Here is an 18,854-nt window from a genome sequence, read left to right as displayed (position 1 = left end):
CCCACTGCTGCCCAGGAAGCAGCCTGCCATGGGCAGCTCGCTCCACCCCCCCCCCATGGGTGGCTTGCTCAGCCCCCACGGGCATCTTGCCCCCTGGGATGCTTGCCCTGCCCCCATGCCCCCGCCCCTGGGTGCCAGAGCAGCTAGCTCCGCCTCTGGGTGGGATGCATGATTCTGCGGACAGCCACCCATAATAACCAGGGCAATGAGGACTCTGGAGGAGCTGGGTGGGGTGTGCAGTGGGAAGGGTATTTAAGTAGGCCAGGAGAAGCAAACAGCCAGGAGCCAGGAACCACAAAGAGCAGAGGAGAGTGTGATTTCTCCTCTCAGATTTCACCAGGACCCTGGAAATCTGGAAGAGAGAGAAAAGGTGAGATTGGAGCTGCTGTAGGGTGATTGCGTGGGAACGGGATGTTGGCATCTGTCTGTCTCAAGAGACAATGGAGGGGTGGAGAAGATGGTTGTGCTGCTTTTTTATATATTGCTCTTTGTTAGAAAATCTGGTAACAATTTGCCAGGTTTGTTTCCTTTTCCAAAGAAACACTGTCTTACAAACCTCAGCTTTTTTCTGTTTGAGCACAGTTTATGAGACCATATTGTTTTCTTAATCCCTCTAATTTTCTATAATGGTTTTGTAGAGCAACCCCCACAGCTGCTCAGTTTGGACCATAAGTTGCCTTCTCCCTTTGCTTATTTTAATGATGACTTTTGAATTATTTGACCTCTCATTATTGCTTTTGAAGCCTACCATACAGTAGTTTTTACCAGCTTTACAGAAAGATTAACGTGGAAATGTTAGTTAAATATAAATTAAAAGGAAAAACAAAATGAAACCACGAAAACTGCAATTTTTACTGCAAGACCAGCACAGAGAGGGCTCTCTCTCTCTCTCTCTCTGTTAGTTGCACTGAAGTCCCTCCAAAAACTTTGAAAATAAGCCCAAGAGTCCCAAATCCCAGCAGCAAGTGAAAACCCGTGTGGACATGTGACTCAGTTAAGAAACAAGCAGAGACAGACAGGAGGATAAGAGACTGCAGCCAACATGGTCTATTCAGGGGCAGAGGAAGGGGGTGCGGTGGGGGTGGATCGCTCCGGGTGTCTTCGCTGTCAGGGGGAGCTGCGCCACTTTGCCGGTGGCATTCCCCCCTTTCCCCTTCGTTTTGCCAGCTGGGGGAGGCTTAGGAGTCGCAGGCGGACAGCGCACTAAATGTCCGCCATCGGTGTCTCATTCCACCCCTGTGAGCAGCTTGCTTCGCCCCCGGCTGCACGGCGCATTCACTGCTCCGTGCACCTGAGCAGCTATCCCGCACCTGGGAGGGCACCAGTGTGGTGTAGTGGTTAAGAGTGGTAGACTCGTAATCTGGGGAACCGGGTTCGCGTCTCCGCTCCTCCACCTGCAGCTGCTGGGTGACCTTGGGATGGTCACACTTCTTTGAAGTCTCTCAGCCCCACTCACCTCACAGAGTGTTTGTTGTGGGGAAGGAAGGGAAAGGAGAATGTTAGCCGCTTTGAGACTCCCTCGGGTAGTGATAAAGCAGGGTATCAAATCCAAACTCAGCACAAGATATTATGGGCTGTCCCGTAAATCCACTGGATGAAATAGCAGAAGAACGTTGCCTCAGGAGAGTGAGGAAAATTCTCAGGGATGATTATTCACACCCTGGCCGGCAATTTCTTGCTCTCCTGCCCTCGGGCAGAAGATGTAGAAGCAGGATTAGTCGCACCAACACGAAGAACGTGAAGAACAGCTTCTATCCGTGGGCTGTTAGGCTGCTGAATGAAGAGAACAATAGGGCAACTGACTTTCGGGTTTGGTGGGTGTGGGTCAGTAAACAATGGGAATTAAGACCAAGCCGAGTGGGGGGTGTTTGTGTAATCTCACTGTATACAAGTTGTACAAGTGACAATAAAGTATTTCAATTTCAATTTCTTCTCCACCGCTGGGTCTATTCTGCTGCTGCCAACTTTCTGCATGAGCATAGGATTGCTTCTCTCTGCCTCTCACTCCCGGCATGTCTCCCTCTGTCTGAAAGTAAACTCTGAAACACACACCCCTCCCAAGACACACAAAAGAATGTTTTCCAGTTTCCGACATTCAATATTTCTACAAGAGTTGGATAGCTGGGGAGAGGGACTCTGTAAACAGAGGAAGAGAGCAGTAAGCAAAGGGCAAATTGTCCATATCTTTAGACGACTGAGATTAGGAAGGCCAACCCACATCATTGCCCTTGGAGAAGACAAGGAAATGATTTTTAAGAGGTGACCTGAGCACCTGGCAAAGTGTATTTGGAAACAGAAAGAAGAGGGTGATTGGTGTCAGGGTGTAGGTATCTTTTGATGCAAGAATAAATGTTTGGTTATTTGCTTTTTGCAAAGCAAGTGTGAGGAGGCAGTACACACCTACACACTCTGGCCAAAGAATAACAGCCCCGGATCCAAAAACCTCTTTGCTAATAGTTAACATTTTAAATTCTGGGTGTCAACCATAGCATCTCAGCTGGCTGCAAGCCAGAGGGCCTGGTTGAGAGCCCGGCTCTCACTGCGAATGAGCCCTGTGGTCATGTTGGGCCTAACCCTTGTCACCTCACAAGTAGACTAGTGGATGCTTGGTGAGACCAGAAGCCTTCTTGGAAAAGGTGGCTTCCATATGCGTAGGGTTCAGAGTGCAACATGGTGGCTAAGACATAACATAGCAGTGGGGGCTAGATTTCACCTCTGCCCTTGGTTACCCCCAAGTGATGGGAATCAAGTCTGTTTCGTTCTGAACAATTTGGTTCCTTCAGCTCCACAGCAGAGACTTTGGGACGGGGGATGTGTGAGTTATGTTACTTTGGGGTGAGTGGGATGATGGCATTTGGGTCTCCCATATGCTCCAAATCATAGAGTGATAGAATTGCAGAGTTGGAAGGGGCCTGATCCTCTGCATTACTGGAATCACACCTGAATGTTCCGACTTGGGACAGTCCTGATTTTGTTTGTTTCTTTGATAACTGAGAAATTCTTACCTGAGATATGCACCCAGGTTCCAACTGGTAACTCAGAGCAGGGCCTTTAGTGTGTCTGCCTCTGATCTGCGGAACAGCATTTCTGTCAAGATGGGACAGGCACCCAGAAAAAAATAGAAGACATCTTTCTGTTCCAACAAGTTTTTGCCTTGACAGTCTGTTTGGCACTGGGTTTTTTATTTTGTAATTTGCTACTATTTGTTTTAGAATATTTTTGAACTGTTTTTATTGCATTTTGTGTTGAAAGCAATAAAATCATAATGATAGGAAGAAAAGTACATTTATTTTTCTAATACATGTGTTTCTCTTTTAATTGTGACAGCAAGTTTGTTAAAAAGAAGATGGCATCTTCCAGAACACAGGAAACAAGTGAGAACAAACCACCTCAGAAATATCTCAAAGAAAGTATCCTTGTAGAAAGGGGTGAACCTTCTGTTTATGCATTAAAACTGAAAAAGGCATCTGAAACGTCTCCAAAGTACCATCTAGGAAAAGAGAACTTGCAGATCGCCAACAAAGTGATCATGATGATGGGAGCGTCTGGATCAGGGAAAACCACTCTCATCAATGGGATGATCAACTACATCCTGGGCGTGCAATGGGGAGATGAATTCCGGTTCAAACTTATTCATGAAATGACCGGCAGAAACCAAGCAGAAAGCCAGACATCTGAAGTGAGGGCTTATGTGGTGAACTATCAAGAGGGTCTCAAGATCCCTTGCTCCCTCACTTTTGTTGACACTCCAGGATTCGGAGACACGAGAGGAATAGAACAGGACAAAAAGTTAGTGGAGAAGATCCGGGAGTTTTTCTCCATCCCAGGAGGAATCGACCACATCGATTGTGTCTGCTTTGTGGTCAAGGCTTCCACAAACCGCTTAACAGCAGCCGAGAAATACGTCTTTGATTCCGTGCTCTCCATCTTTGGGAAAGATATCAAGGAGAACATCCAGTTCCTGATCACCTTTGCAGATTCACAGACTCCCCTGGTCCTTGAGGCCATTAAGACGGCCAACGTTCCATGCGCCAAAGATGGCAAGGGGAACCCCGTGCATTTCAAATTCAACAATTCCGCCCTGTTTGCCAACAATGTCGTGGGGGATGGGGAGAGCCCTAACTTTGACGAAATGTTTTGGAAAATGGGTATGATCAGCATGAAGACCTACTTTGACTCGCTAAGCAAACTGAACACGAGGAGTTTGTCTTTGACGAAGGAAGTTCTCAGGGAGCGGAAAGAGTTGGAGACGGTTGTGCAGGGCCTGTTGCCCCAGATCAAAACCGGGCTGGTCAAACTGGAAGAACTGAAGGAAACGGAACAAGTCCTTGACCAGCACAAAGCTGACATGGCGGCCAACAGAGATTTTGAGTATGAGATCCCAGTCACCGTCAAAGTGAAGCAAGATCTCTCTGGAGCTCATCAATATGCAACCAACTGCAAGAACTGCAAGGTCACCTGCCACTATCCTTGCTGGGGTACCTGGGACCGGTTGAACCGCCTTTGCTCCGCTATCAGTTTCTTCTCAGGAAAATGCAACGTTTGTCCCAGCAAGTGCTCAGCCAGCGACCACCACAACCAGAATTACCAATTTAAGGACGAAATAAGGAAAGAGAAGAAGACATATGCGGAGCTGAAGAAAAAGTATGAGCACGCCTACCATGGGGTTATGACAGCAGAGCAGCTGATTTGGCACCTCAGCCAGGAGTACATCAAAGTAAGAGAAAATTTGTTCGAAAACATCGAGAGAGCATCTCAAAGCCTGCGGCGCCTGGAGGAAATTGCCCTGAAGCCCAACCCGCTCTCCACCCCAGAATACATCGACATGCTCATTGCGTCTGAAGAGGAGGAATGCAAGCTTGGATATCAGAAAAGGATCCAGTTGCTGAAGGAGGTGAAGAAAGAAGCAGAGATCATACAGAAGATTGCGAAGAAGGAGGCTCTTCTGCCAGAGGAGGAGGAGATGATGAGCGAAAGGGGGGACAAAGGAAAATTCCTCTTGATAGCCAGATATTGGAAGAGAAGGGCGATGAATATTCTCCCTAAATGAAGGGGCAACACAACAGCGCCTGTTCAGCCTTAGATCTCTGTATAAGCGCCCCCCCCCATATCCTTTTCGCTAAGTGCAGGGACTCTGAGGCTGGATCTACACTGACCTGTTCAAAGTTATTAGAACGATATCAGATATATTGTTCTAAAACGTCACAGGGCAGACTTGGAAAAATAAGGTGTTTCTTACCTCCATCAAAGCACTGTCTCCCTACTGCTACTCTTCCTCTCTGTAGGCGGAGAAGAGATGCCACCCCCTACTTAAACATTAGCTCTGTCCCTGAACTGATCTCGGTGCTTGACCCCTGGCCTGACTGATCCAGGGGAGATCAGGGTGACTCTGCACAGCCCTAATGGTTAAACAGCTCATGCTTTCTTAATATTTAGGATAATTCACTATATATCTGGAAAAGCTTTTAACTAGTTGGAATCAGTGGAAGTTGTTTTTTTTTTTGGGGGGGGACAATAAAAGTAGAATTGCATAATAATTAAATAATATTACTTTTGCATGTCATAATTATGCTCTGCCCCCACAGCTGAAGGCAGCAGTTCTTCTGAATAGCAGGTGCTGGAAGCTGCAGGAGGGGAGAGCACTGGTCTTGCGTTCGAGTCCTGCCAGGGGGCTAAACCTTCGGGAGAACAGGATGCTGAGCTAGATGGGTGGTGCGCACGCACGCTCTCTCTCGCTCTCTCTCTCTCTCTCCGCAATGTTAATATTTTATTGAAAGAATTTCAGGTATAAAAAAATTAAGTGATACAGAGAAAAAAGTGGGGAAGGGGGGATAACAAAGATGTGTAAGAAAAAATAACAATATACAAAAATGCAATGCAATATACTCTCAAACATTCTTATATAAATTGATACAGGGTCGTTATCCTAATACACATGTAGATGTTACTAGCCATAAACTCATTTCAGATGTTGTCATGTTTATCTTAACAATGTCTAGCAGTGAAAAATGGATTGCAGAGATGGAATATAACATCAAATGGATTTGGGTGTGTAAAGTAAAAATAAAAAGGGGGGAAAGGGAGAGAAGCTCTATTCTACAAAAGGTTTATGATGGAAATGAGGCATCTGTTCATAGTCTGCATTTTAATCAAGGCTTATATTTTGATCAGATACCTGTATTCTTAAAATGAGCTTAAAATATATTTTAAAATATCTGTATCTCTCATGCCAGGCAGCATCTCTCATGCCAGGCAGTGAGTGCATCGGCAGATGTGCTCATCTTAAAGAGGGCCCCTTTGGTTTATTGCGGTCATAAAAAGGCTGAGAAGCGAGGTCACTGACCTTACAAATTACAGAATAATCAAGTTGCAAAAACACAATTATTATGCCTCCCATTTGAGACTTAAGCCAAAAGGGTAAATTGAAGAAGTTGCTTTTAGAACAGCAGCTGTTTCAGCAGCAAAAGGGGGGCTGTAAACTAAGAGGCTTCTCTCGGAAGTTGATTCTGGAAACTGTTTTTTTACTAAGTTCCCTTTCTTCTAAAAATCTATATATATTAATGTATTAAATATATTGGCTTAAATGTAATTATGCAAAGGATTTAGAAAGCAAGAAATTTAGATGTTAGATTCTTATTTCATAGAGACATAGAGTCCTAGAGTTGGAAGAGACCACAGACCCATGCCAAGCGGGAAGCACTATCGGAGCACTCCTGACATATGGTTGCCCTCCTGACATATGGTTGCCGGGCCTCTGTTTAAAATGAAATTAAAAACCATCTGGTTTGTAGGTGATACGGACCGAGGGGGGGCGTTGCCTGTTTTCCCCTTTTCTTGACTGACCGAGGCGATGACCTCGAGGGTGCCACCACACACCCACCCTCGGAGCCCCCTTCATTGTTACACAAGCACCACACTTTTCCTGATCCTTTCCCGAGCGAAATAAGCTCGACTATATAAATATGCTCCCTGTCTTTCCTATGCCTATCTGCGCCCCATACTTAGAACGAGTAGACCGAGTGTTTCTCTTCTCCGCTTATTCCTATGGCCGCGCTTTAGCCAATCACAGCCATGCATTCATCCTGCAAGAGCTAGCTCAAGGAGCTCTTGCACGCCTCATTTCACTCCTAACAAGCTGCGGACGGCCCCCCGCTGCGAGAACAATGGATCCGAAACCAGAAACCTCGTAAACCTGTCAAAATCCAGTTACAATGTATCCATTCTTCTTCCGCCTGTCAAAATGTATCCATTCTGCTCTACCTTTTACCCTGCAGTGCGGAATAGCCTGGAAACCTTTGAAATCTTTATAAATTGATATAAAATCAACCGTAGCTCCGATTTCCTCACACTTGGTGTCATTCAACTCAGCCCCCCCTGGACTCCATGATGCTGTCCCTACTTCCATAATCCCCAAAGCGGTGGGTCACGTACACAGGAACTTCCTAATCCTGTCAGGTCGTTTCGCCAAACCCTTCCTCTAGGCAATATTAAGTGGCAGACGATGCATATCTCTGACCCATTGTCTGGCCACCACCGGTACTTGATAAATGTTTATCTATGCATATTTCTCCCTCCGCATATTCCCCCTCCCTCATCTGAAATGTTAATGAATGTGGTCCCACCCCTTCCATAATCTATTCATGACGTGTGAAATGTATTCATGATGTAACCCACGAAACATGACCTTTCCATAATGTATTCATGACGTTTCCTGCACTGTATTCTGGGTGATGGGGGGAACTTTTAAAAGTCTTTGTCACCCCATGCTCGGGGTTCAATTCCACTTTGAACCTGTTGCGCAATAAACTTGGATCTTCGCATTTTGCTCCTGCGTCCGGCTGAGCTTCTTTTTCTTCCGCTAGAATCCACGGACTTGGTCCGATTAGCTGGGTGGCAGGGTAAACACGCACCCAGATTTTCCGTAACAGTAGGGAATAGGGAAAGAGGGGCCAAAGGTTATCTGGTAATTAAGGTGCCTTGTAGAGGTTAATGGCTACTTGTTTGCCAATTATAAATAGAAGGAAATATAGCTCTTTGTCTCCCATAAAAGGTAATAGGAAATGGGTGTATCTTTTATGATTGGTCCTAGCAAACAGCCAATAGGAAATTCAACCAGGCTGATTGGACAGAGGCAGCCAGAGGAGGAGCAAAGGGGGCTGGACTGAGGGAATATAAGTGCTGGCCATAATGGCAGGAGAGCAGGCCAGAGCTTGGTAACCATATACCACTGTGTCTCTCATTTATTTGTCTGACAAATAAATAATTATTTTAATTTCTCTATTGCTGCGTTGAATATTTCATTCCAGCTAAGCGTTAACCACAAGCAGGGTGCTACAGAAACTTAAGAGCGGACTCTTCCCTAGTCTTTATCATCCTCGGACTAAACTGAATTTAATTTACCGTATTTTTCGCTCTATAACACGCACCTGACCATAAGACGCCCGTAGTTTTTAGAGGAGGAAAAGCCGTAGGCATGCCACCCGTAGGCATTCCCTCCATAACACGCACAGACATTTCCCCTTACTTTTTAGGAGGAAAAAAGTGAGTGTTATGGTGCAAAAAATACGGTAATTGGAAGTGTAACCCTTTATCTTTGGCTGAATGGAGGGATAAGAGGAAGCTGTGAGCTTACCAAAAAAGGTTCATTACTGAGTTATTTTAAGTTCGACAGCTTGCTCTACTCCCCGGGCTGAGAGAAAAATGGCGAAAACAGGATATTTTTTAGGAACACTATGATTTTTGCAGCTGCTGCTAATGTTGCAAAACACTGAACCTGGGGACAGAGCAACGGAGAACTTCTGAAACAACAATGGGACACTAGCTCTGCCCAAGGAATGATGGAGAACAGCAACTGACAAAAGATAGACAATATATTACAAGGACAGGAAGAAACATCATGGACAGAATACCAAAAAGAACAAAGAGTTTAAACGCTTCACCTGCAGGACTATAAATCACTGAATGTGTTAATGAGAAGGAAGTCGTTAAAATTACAGTTGGTGTATAAGGGTTTGTTTTTCTGACTGGAGTGTGGTGGAAATCTATAAGATTTTGCAAAGCAGAAATAAAGTAAATCATCAAACTGTTAATTCTAGCTCGTGAGGGGGCACCTAAATTGTACAATTTGGCTTTTGAATGATTCATATTATTAATGGTATTATAATTTGTCATAGTTATAATGAGGCTTTTATTGGAATATTGTAACTGAAAACTAATACAAATGATTTTCCAAACCATGTCTTCGTCTGTAAGCAGCCTGTTCCTAAGGGGCGAGTGTTGTCATAATGTCAAGGCATTTATTCCAGGGTCCCGGGTCTGGATTCTTCCCATTCGTCCCTCTCTCTCTCTCTCTCCGGCCAGGCGTCTCTTTGCTCTGTGCGCCCCCTGACGGCGGGGGGGGGGGGCTCTGCTCCCAGAGCATCTTCCTGGCCTCCCCCCCCCCGAAGAATAATTCTGGGGGTGCAGCAGCAGGTGGCAACAGCCCCCCTCCCCCTGCTGAGTCTCTCAGGCAGAACTGGGGGTGTGTGTGAGGAGGACCAGACTGGCTTGCAACTCGCATCCCGGGCCAAGCGCAGCCCAAGCAGCACCGCCAGCCTCTTCTGGGGTTTAGAAAAACATGAAACTGGGTGGGAGCCGCTGAGAACGGACATATGGCCGCTGACTCGCGCGAGGGTGGCGGGTGTACACGGGACTGGCGTGAATTCCCACGTGTGCGTGTCTGCGCGCATGCAGGGGTTGAAGTGCAGCGAAATCTCCGCTTCCTGTTCTCTTTAGGAATCCAGCTCAGCTCCTTTTTTTTAATTATTAGTTTTCACATATTACAGTACTGTACTTTACAATACAGATGTACCAAAGTCAAGACCATTGCCTTCCCACCCACCCCCCATACATTTACATTTCCATTTCCTCAGTCCATCATATTATTCATTTCTGGAGGCCCCAGCCGCTCCCAGAGATGCCATGGCTCCCCTGTGGGCCACATGGGTCCCACGGTCTTGGGGTTTCTCCTCCTGGCTGAAGGAGGGTGGCACCTTTGGGTGTCAGCACTCACGGGGTATCCACAGCCGCCTTCCTGCCATGATGGCTTTGCCTCCGCAGGGCGGCCTCTTTCCTCGCCATGTTTGCCCAACAGAGGAGGCCTCTCCATTGGAAGAGGCCAGGCAAGCGGCTTCAGAAGAGGAAGCCATTTTGGAGAAGAAACAAGCTTGTTTGTTGTCTGCTGAGGGTCTCCTGCCTTTCTTCCAAGGTTTCCTGGGGGCTGCAATGGCCAGAGGAAGAGACTGTCAGGAAAAAGCACCAAGGCAAAAGCCAGCTCCAGATAGCTGGAATGCAAAACAGGATGTTGTGGTTTCTCACTGTACTGTTGGAGGAAAGGTGGAGCCTATTCTCTGTACTGAGCACCGGATGTTAGCTCAGTGTGTCATATGACCTGTGCTGGAAGTACAGGGGAGGAGTGTGACTCTTCTAATGGAGTCTGAAGGGTGCAGTTACTTTTCTATGTACTGTTGAGTGACAGGAATAAAACATGTAGAAAGGACTCCTGTCTGTCTCATTTCTCCTCCCTGGGAGAATGCAGGGAGGGAGAAGCAGAGGGTGTGTTCTTCTCACGACTAATGAGAAGAATCGCCGGGTTTGTTTACCTAGCCTGCCGAGGTCGCAGACGGACGGTAAGCACAGTATCTCGCTCAATTGCCTCGGGGGAGGCCAGGTACCTCTGCCTGTGAGCCGAGATACTAACAGAGACAGCCCCCCCCAGCCTGAATCCCCTGCAGGGCCCTGGGCAGCAACCAGAGCCTGCATCAGTTTCCTTTCCCAAGGCCTTGGAGGAACCTTGGGGTGCGGAAGGAGGAACCCCAAGTGGAGATCAGGCTCCTGACAAATGGGGAAAGGAACTTTATATGGCCTCTGTGAAAGAAAACTCTGGGTTGAGAGACTACTCAGCAGCCCAGCTCGTTGGGGTACAAGTCCCCCACTGGTCCATGTGGTCAGTAAAAGAAGGAAATTGCAGCCAAGTAATTTGGAGCAAAACAGCAGTCAGTAGACTTAGAGTCTTTATTGTTGCGCAACAGGTTCAAATAGCAGTATGAACTCTGAGCATGGGGAGACATTAACTTTTAAAACTTTCCCACCATATCCCAGAATATCCACCCTCCCTTCCCCACAGGTGGGCGGGGTTTGCAGCACCGAGTGGGGCTCACCTGGGCGGGTGCCACCTACCTGCTTGATCCGGGCTCTGACCTGCCCTTGGCCAGGGAGGACAATGGACGGCCGGCCGGGGGTGGGCCTAAGGCCAAAAGAAAAGAGGATGACTCCGTTGCTCAAGCCTCTTTTGCTCTTCTTCCTTCCAAGATCAGGAGCGTGTCCAGGCGGCTGGATTGAGGCAAGTAGCCGGCCTTCTTTGCTTTGCCTGGATGGGGGGCGGAGGAGAGATTTGGCCCCTCCGCCAGGCTAGGCCGCATTTTTGGCGTGCTCGGTTGGGCACGTTGCAGCCTTTTCTGCTTTTTGTCCGCAGCGTGGGAGGGAGCTTGACTGCTCTGCCACTGGCTGCTGGCCTGAGCCCCATGTTTTATATTAAGATTCCTTTATTTTGAATGAAGGAGGACACACAACGGAGGAGGACAGTTTTCCAGTATTCACGCGTTCCAAGAGCCCGGAGACTTTTTTGTTAGGAATCATGACAACGGAAATCAAGAAGTCAAATAGACCATTATTTGTGTATGCCACAACTGCTGCCAGGATTCTAAGTGCGAAAAGTTGGTAAAGCGAAACCATCCCCTCAAAACTCAAATGGCAAACGAAATTGCCAGCATACTTACAGTTCAGGGCCGTGTTCAGAAAGTGGTGGTGGGGGATGAGTGTTCAGACCCCTGGGCTCTCACTTGTGGGATACCTCAGGGTTCTGCCCTCTCCCCCATCCTTTTCAACATCTACATGCAGCCGCTGGGAGAGATCATCAGGGGGTTTGGGCTGGGTGTTCATCACTAAGCAGATGATACCCAGCTCTACCTCTCTTTCAAATCGGAAGCAGTGAAGGTGGTGAAGTTCCTGTGTGAGTGCCTGGAGGTGGTTGGAGGATGGATGGCAGCTAACAGATTGAGGTTGAATCCTGACAAGACAGAAGTACTGTTTTGGGGAGGCAGGTGGGTGTGGAGGACTCCCTGATCCTGAATGGGGTAACTGTGCCCCTGAAGGACCAGCTGCGCAGCCTGGGAGTCATTTTGGACTCACAGCTGTCCATGGAGGCGCAGGTCAATTCTGTGTCCAGGGCAGCTGTTTACCAGCTCCATCTGGTACGTAGGCTGAGACCCTACCCGCCTGCAGACTGTCTCGCCAGAGTGGTACATGCTCTGGTTATCTCTCGCTTGGACTACTGCAATGCGCTCTATGTGGGGCTACCTTTGAAGGTGACCCGGAAACTACAACTAATCCACAGTGCAGCAGCTAGACTGGTGACTGGGAGCGGCTGCCGAGACCACATAACACCAGTCTTAAAAGACCTACACTGGCTCCCAGGACGTTTCTGGGCACAATTCAAAGTGTTGGTGCTGACCTTTAAAGCCCTAAATGGTCTCGACCCAGGATACCTGAAGGAGCATCTCTACCTCCATCGTTCTGCCCAGACACTGAGGTCCAGCTCCAAGGGCCTTCTGGTGGTTCTCTCACTGAGAGAAGCTAAGTTACAGGGAACCAGGCAGAGGGCCTTCTTGGTAGTGGCACCCGCCCTGTGGAACACCCTCCCACCAGATGTCAAAGAGAAAAATAACTACCAAACTTTTAGAAGACATCTGAAGGCAGCCCTCTTTAGGGAAGCTTTTAATGTTTAATAGGTTACTGTATTTTAGTGTTTTGTTGGAAGCCGCCCAGAGTGGCTGGGGAAACCCAGCCAGATGGGTGGGGTATAAATAAAAAATTATTATTATTATTATTATTATTATTATTATTATTAGCAAGAATAACCAGAGCAGTAAGAGGAAATACAAGATGGTAATAAAGAATGGAAAGTAATCAAAGAATATCTTAAAGATTACTGTGATAACAAAAGCTTTATGGCAGATGATAATAATATTTTATTTATATCCTGCCCACCCCAGCCGAAGCCGGGCTCAGAGCAGGAAACAACAGTACATCGAATGACTCCTTTAATAGAAGGAAATATTGGAGAAAACTAGAACCAAAAAGGAGAATGTGAGGTGTGTGGGGGCGAAGATTTAGGAAACTGTAAAAAATTTAAGTTCAAAATAGTACAATGAGTATAGTCGGAAGGCTTTTCTTTATCGTAAATAACATCATTTTCTATTCTTCTACTTTTTCTCTCTCTTTTCTTTCATTTATACTTTTTGTGTATTCATAATCTGTAATGTTTGAATGTAATGTTTTATATTGTATGTATTTTTAAAATTTCGGTATAATAAAGGTTTAAAAATTATCTAAAACAGGAAGATACCTGTTTCTCAAAGCTACCAGCATGACTTTGACCAAACTGCGGGAGGCAGTGGAAGACAGAGGTGCCTGGTGTGCTCTGGTCCATGGGGTCATGAAGAGTCGGACATGACTAAACGACCACAACAAAAACAGGAAGAGGGGGGAGGGACCTGCAAGGAATGCAGGGAAGGAAGGATCTCTCAGGGTGGGAGACGGGGAAAAGAGGGGGGCACCAGGGGAGAGCTGGGGGAGCCTGCCTTTCTATGGGTTGAGAAATGATATGATATATATGATACAAAGGTGATAAAGGGTATTTTTAGTTATTCTCCCCCCTTCTCTTTTTTATACACTTGTGTTTTGTAAGGATTGTTTAATATTTTTTCCTTTTTTTCCTTTTTGGTTGTCCCTCAGTGTGAATTCTTTGATGGGAAGTGAGAGAAATCCCCTGACTGAAGCTCTTCCCACATTCGAAGCACTGATAGGGTTTCTCCCCTGTATGAATTCTTTGATGGGAAGTGAGACTGATCCCCTGACTGAAGCTCTTCCCACATTCGAAGCACTGATAGGGTTTCTCCCCTGTATGAATTCTTTGATGGGAAGTGAGAGATGCACTTTGACTGAAGCTCTTCCCACATTCGAAGCACTGATAGGGTTTCTCCCCCGTATGAATTCTTTGATGGGAAGTGAGACTGATCCCCTGACTGAAGCTCTTCCCACATTCGAAGCACTGATAGGGTTTCTCCCCCGTATGAATTCTTTGATGGGAAGTGAGGTTGGTTCTTTCACTGAAGCTCTTCCCACATTCGAAGCACTGATAGGGTTTCTCCCCTGTATGAATTCTTTGATGGGAAGTGAGAAATGCACTTCGACTGAAGCTCTTCCCACATTCGAAGCACTGATAGGGTTTCTCCCCTGTATGAATTCTATGATGGGAAGTGAGAGATGCACTTTGACTGAAGCTCTTCCCACATTCAAAGCACTGATACAATTTCTCCCCTGCATGAATTTTTTGATGGGAAGTGAGATGGGAGCCTTGACTGAAGCTCTTCCCACATTCCAAGCACTGATAGGGTTTCTCCCCCGTATGAATTCTTTGGTGGGGAGTGAGATGATGCTTCTGCCTGAAGCTCTTTCCACACTGCAAGCAATGATAGGGTTTCTCCCCTGTATGAATTCTTTGATGGGAAGTGAAATTGTGGCTGTAACTAAAGCTCTTTCCACATTCCATGCAGTTATAGGGTTTCTCTCCTGTATGAATTCTATGATGGGAAGCGAGACTGTCCTTCCGAGTGAAGCTCTTTCCACATTCTCTGCACTGATACAATTTCTCCCTACTCTTTGTTCTTTCGTGTGAAGTGAAGCTATCACTCCTAAAGAAGCTCTTTCTTTGATGGGAGGTGGACTGGGAGCTCTGACGGATGTTCTCTCCACACTCTGAATATTTATATGACTTCTCTGCTATGTGGATTCTGTTCTGGTCCCCCTTGTTCTTCCCTTCCAATTCATCACCATCTGCAATGAAGAGAAAAGCTAATTAGAACCTCAAAAAGAAATGGTGCTCCAGAATATTGAACAAATCCCTCCCCCCACCTCACTGTGAGACTTGAGAGTGCTCCGTTTCAGCCTCAAGCGGACATCCATGGAGTCTAACTTAATGTCATTGTTGATGTGTGGCATCTTCAACCCCTCAGCGTTTCATCACGCATGCGGGGCACATGACTCTCTTGAAACCGGTGGGGCCACACTGCCAGCATACTGTGACAGGTGACACAGAAGCATCAAATCCAACACCTGGACCCCCCCCCCCAGCAATGCACTGCCACGTTAATGTAAGTCATGCAAACTCTGCAGCGCTGTCCTGGACCCAAACCCCACTCAGAGCGAAGGGGACATGGTTCACATCCATTATTGAAGCAAGTTAATAAATGCTTGTGACAGAGGAAGAACTGGAGAGAGTTAGGTGTGAGGCCTTACTATAGTTTTCACTGCCTTTGTTGATTGGTATTAACTGACATACTGCTTGGCTTTAATCTGGGATAGATTTTGTTTGGCTCAATCCTGGAATCCACTCCATCTCCGAGGTCAGTCAAATGCAGACAGAAGCCAAAACAACAGACCTCACAGAAGTTATTTCAACTTCCCTAAAAGCTCTGAAGCCAATATTGAAGAAGGCCTGGGAGGTTCAGACAAGCCTGGTCCTTGTTTAAAAAGGCATGACTAGATGGAGAACATTCACAGAGGAAAGAGTTGATATCCCTCCATTCAGAGTTCACAGTGGGAATGTTAGAATCCCAGACAGAATCCAAACAGCGGAGGTTCAGGCAGGCAGGTGGAGGAGCCTGAAAAGGTCTCCTCTTCTCCATCTCCATCTGCCTGTCTGTCTCCCCCCACCCCCAAGCTGAACAAGCTCCAATATCTCTCCAGCTCCATCCATCCACGTCTGCATCACCACTCTCCTGGAACTCACCAGATCTCTCGGAGGTCCCTGAGAGGGAACGCTCAGAGGTTGTGGGGAGGGATGCGGGAGACAACCTGATCAGGTCAACCGTCCATCTTCCCCCTTCCATCCTTGCTAGCTTTGCAGGATCCGTCTCTTTCATCCTTCCTAAGGAGTCGAGGAGCCTGGGAGAGAGGAAGAAGCAAAGGGGACCTCAGAGGCCCTGCAGGGATTCTCCTGCCCTAGATATTCTCCTGCCCCTGGAGAAGCACAAATGGGGCAGCCCCTTCCCAACAGAAGCCCTTTTTCTAAACATCTCCAGTGGTTCCAATTTCACCTGTTTGCTCCTCACCCCACTTCCGAAGGCTGGCATGGTCTGCACAGTAGTGACCAGAGAGTAGATCCCATTGAACTCAGTGGGGCTTTTGGACAGAACTTGGTGGCAAAACCAGTGGCCCCCTGTCCCCAATCCTGAAAACTGCAACCCCAGAGCATGGGCAGAAAGTAGACAAGTAGCTATTACCTGTGGGTGCCCCCATGCTAGGTGCTTTGAATGGAGAGCCCAGTTCACACTCTTTGAGCTCTCTCACTGCAAGCCAGGCAGATGTTGTGGCCCTATTTGCCTCTGTCAGGGGTTGCCTAGGAACCAAATCTGTATGTGGAAGCAGAGGAGCTGGTGATGCCACATTTCTGAAATATCATGAGACGAATACACCACTCCTCCTTAGGTACTGTCTGTGTTTATACACAACCTTTGCAAGTCTCCAGTCTCAAAATGTGGCCCCCACCCTGGCATGGAAGCCATCAAAGTCTGATCTTGCAGGTTTTTCTTCCCTCATGGGAAGAGAAGACTACCTGGAAAAGACCCTGATGTTGGGAAAGATGGAGGGCACAAGGAGAAGGGGACGACAGAGGACGAGATGGTGGGACAGGGTTCTCAAAGCTATGAACATGAGTTTGACCAAACTGCGGGAGGCGGTGGAAGACAGGAGGGCCTGGCGTGCTCTGGTCCAGGGGGTCACGAAGAGGCGGACACGACTCAACAACAAGAATGGATTGCTTTGAAGGGATTTCTGCACCAGGTCAAGGAATCTGTAGCCCCCCAATTACACTCCGCCCCCCCACACCTGTATTTTGCCCAACCAAAGGTGCAACTCTACCTGAAGCACAGGAACGAAGCAGCAAAAGGTACTTGATGACCTCCCTCCCCCCCCCGGGCGCCCCACCTTCCTTCCCCGGCTTCCTTCGGCCCCTCTCCCCCTCCCCCTCCCCGCCCCTCTCCCCCCAACTCCTGGGGCGACGCCTGCCTGCCATTTCCGCGCCTCCTTTGCCTTCTGCCCTGACTTGGGGGTCTCCCCCCACCGAGCAGGGACCCCCCTGCCCCCTGGGACCCCCTTCTCCCCACGGCGCCCCCCGGGGGAAGAGAGAGGAGACTCACCCAGGAAGCTTGGGCCCAGGCGAGAGAAGAAAGCAGCAGCCTCCTCTCGGCTGGCAGGAAGGGAAGTGGGCAGGGAGGACCTGCGCCCCCCTCACTTCCTGTCCTCTCTAGGAATCCAGCTCGGCTCCTCTTAACCCTTGCCAAGCCGAGGGCACCGAGCCCGCCTCCCCCTCTCCCTGGCTGCAGTTTTCCCTGCTTCTGCGCCTGCGCTCCAGGGGCTGCCCCCTTCCCCCCTCCCTCTGGGCCAAGGCCTCTGCCCCAAGGAGCCCCCATCGAAGCAGACCCCTAACATAACAGCAAGGGAGGCGGGGGGGGCATGGGGGGGGTTACCTTGGCTCTGCCCCTCCCCCAAAGAGAGGCTCCAGGATCCCAAGGAAAGGCTGGGATGGAGAAGAGGCGAAGGTCTGCGCAGTGGCAGGAGGTGTCTTGGGCTCAGAGATGGCTCCATCAAGACACCCCTTTTAAAAAACCCCCCCAGCTCAGCGAGTGGGGGGGGGGAGGAAAGAGGGGGTGGCTTCCCGGCCAGGAGATTCCCCCCCCTCCCGAAAATGATCTCTTCCCCCCGCCAAGCGGATTTTCCTGCTTCTGCAGCCGCTTTTCATCCCAGGAAAAAGAGAGGAGAAAGTGTCCCATGCAAGGAATGAAACGCCCACGCGATCCTTTGGGTGGGGGAGACTCAAGGGGGGGGGGACAGATGTGGAAGAGAAATGACCATGCCTGCCTGCATCGGAGAGTAGGACTTACTTCGGAGTAAGCATGCATCGGGTGGGGCTGCACAGCAGTGCTTCCAAAAGTGATGGGATCAGTGTGCGGATCTCACGAAATTAATGCCGTGCTCTTCTAAATGCACAGGGATAAGTGCATTCACACATACAAGGGTTCACAAACCCCTGCGTGTAACTGCAGGTGATGCAATAGGGACCCTTTTGCTGGGAGTTTCCTGAAGGGATCTGCTTCACTTGGAAAGCCAAGAAAGAAACGTGTGTGTGGATTCTGAACATGGCTGCCAACGTTTCCCTTTTTTAAGGGGAATTCCCTTATTCCGAATAGGATTCCTCGCAAGAAAAGGGAAAAGTTGACAGTTACGATTTTGAAAGCGGAGAAATTCTGGAGGAAGAATTAGAAGGAGCTGGGAGATCCTGCAGAGGTGGAATCTCATGAAGAAGAGCAAGTCGGAATTATTGGGGCTGGACTTGTGTTGCTGTAGCCTTATGAGGCTTTGCCCTCGGGTGGGAAAAATATTGCGCCTGGGAAAGGGAAGTGGGAGTCAACAGACACTCAAGGAATAGTTTCGGAGGAAAAGGCTTTTATTTCTACCATCCATGAACTGGTAGAAGGAGCAAGTGTGATAAGTCACAAAAAGCATGCATGAAGTTCACAGTCATGTGCACAATCATATCTACCCCTTTCCAGTTCCCTCCTCCCTCAGTTAGTTTTTTCCTAACTTGTACTTGCTGCCATACTGGGCACCGTTTGGCACGGCACGGGTAATCACAGTTCTGCTTTTCCTAAGCCATGGGGGACGGTCAGGAACTTCACATAAGTGTTGGAGTCTAT

At 48.1% G+C, this 18,854-nt stretch overlaps 2 protein-coding genes across 2 annotated transcripts; one reads left to right on the top strand and one right to left on the bottom strand.

Moving 5' to 3' along the window:
* Positions 1-128: 128 nt before the first annotated feature.
* Positions 129-8,393, top strand: LOC308569594 (uncharacterized protein). The gene is made up of 3 exons (XM_081163712.1): positions 129-370; positions 3,328-6,791; positions 7,932-8,393. Exon 2 carries the CDS (start codon positions 3,347-3,349, stop codon positions 5,048-5,050), a length of 1,704 nt encoding a protein of 567 aa, XP_081019838.1. The 5' UTR covers positions 129-370; positions 3,328-3,346; the 3' UTR covers positions 5,051-6,791; positions 7,932-8,393.
* A 3,723-nt stretch (positions 8,394-12,116) lies between these two features.
* On the bottom strand, positions 12,117-17,070 carry LOC308569644 (uncharacterized protein). Its single transcript, XM_081163809.1, has 3 exons — positions 17,020-17,070; positions 15,890-16,044; positions 12,117-14,934 (listed from the first exon to the last, which is right to left on the bottom strand). Exons 2-3 carry the CDS (start codon positions 16,020-16,022, stop codon positions 13,793-13,795), a joined length of 1,275 nt encoding a protein of 424 aa, XP_081019935.1. The 5' UTR covers positions 16,023-16,044; positions 17,020-17,070; the 3' UTR covers positions 12,117-13,792.
* Between the last annotated feature and the right edge of the window lie 1,784 nt (positions 17,071-18,854).

The sequence above is a fragment of the Podarcis bocagei genome (genome assembly GCF_964188305.1).
Source record: "Podarcis bocagei genome assembly, chromosome: 12".
In the NCBI taxonomy this organism is placed as follows: domain Eukaryota; kingdom Metazoa; phylum Chordata; class Lepidosauria; order Squamata; family Lacertidae; genus Podarcis; species Podarcis bocagei.
This window is presented reverse-complemented; position numbering and strand designations above follow the sequence as displayed.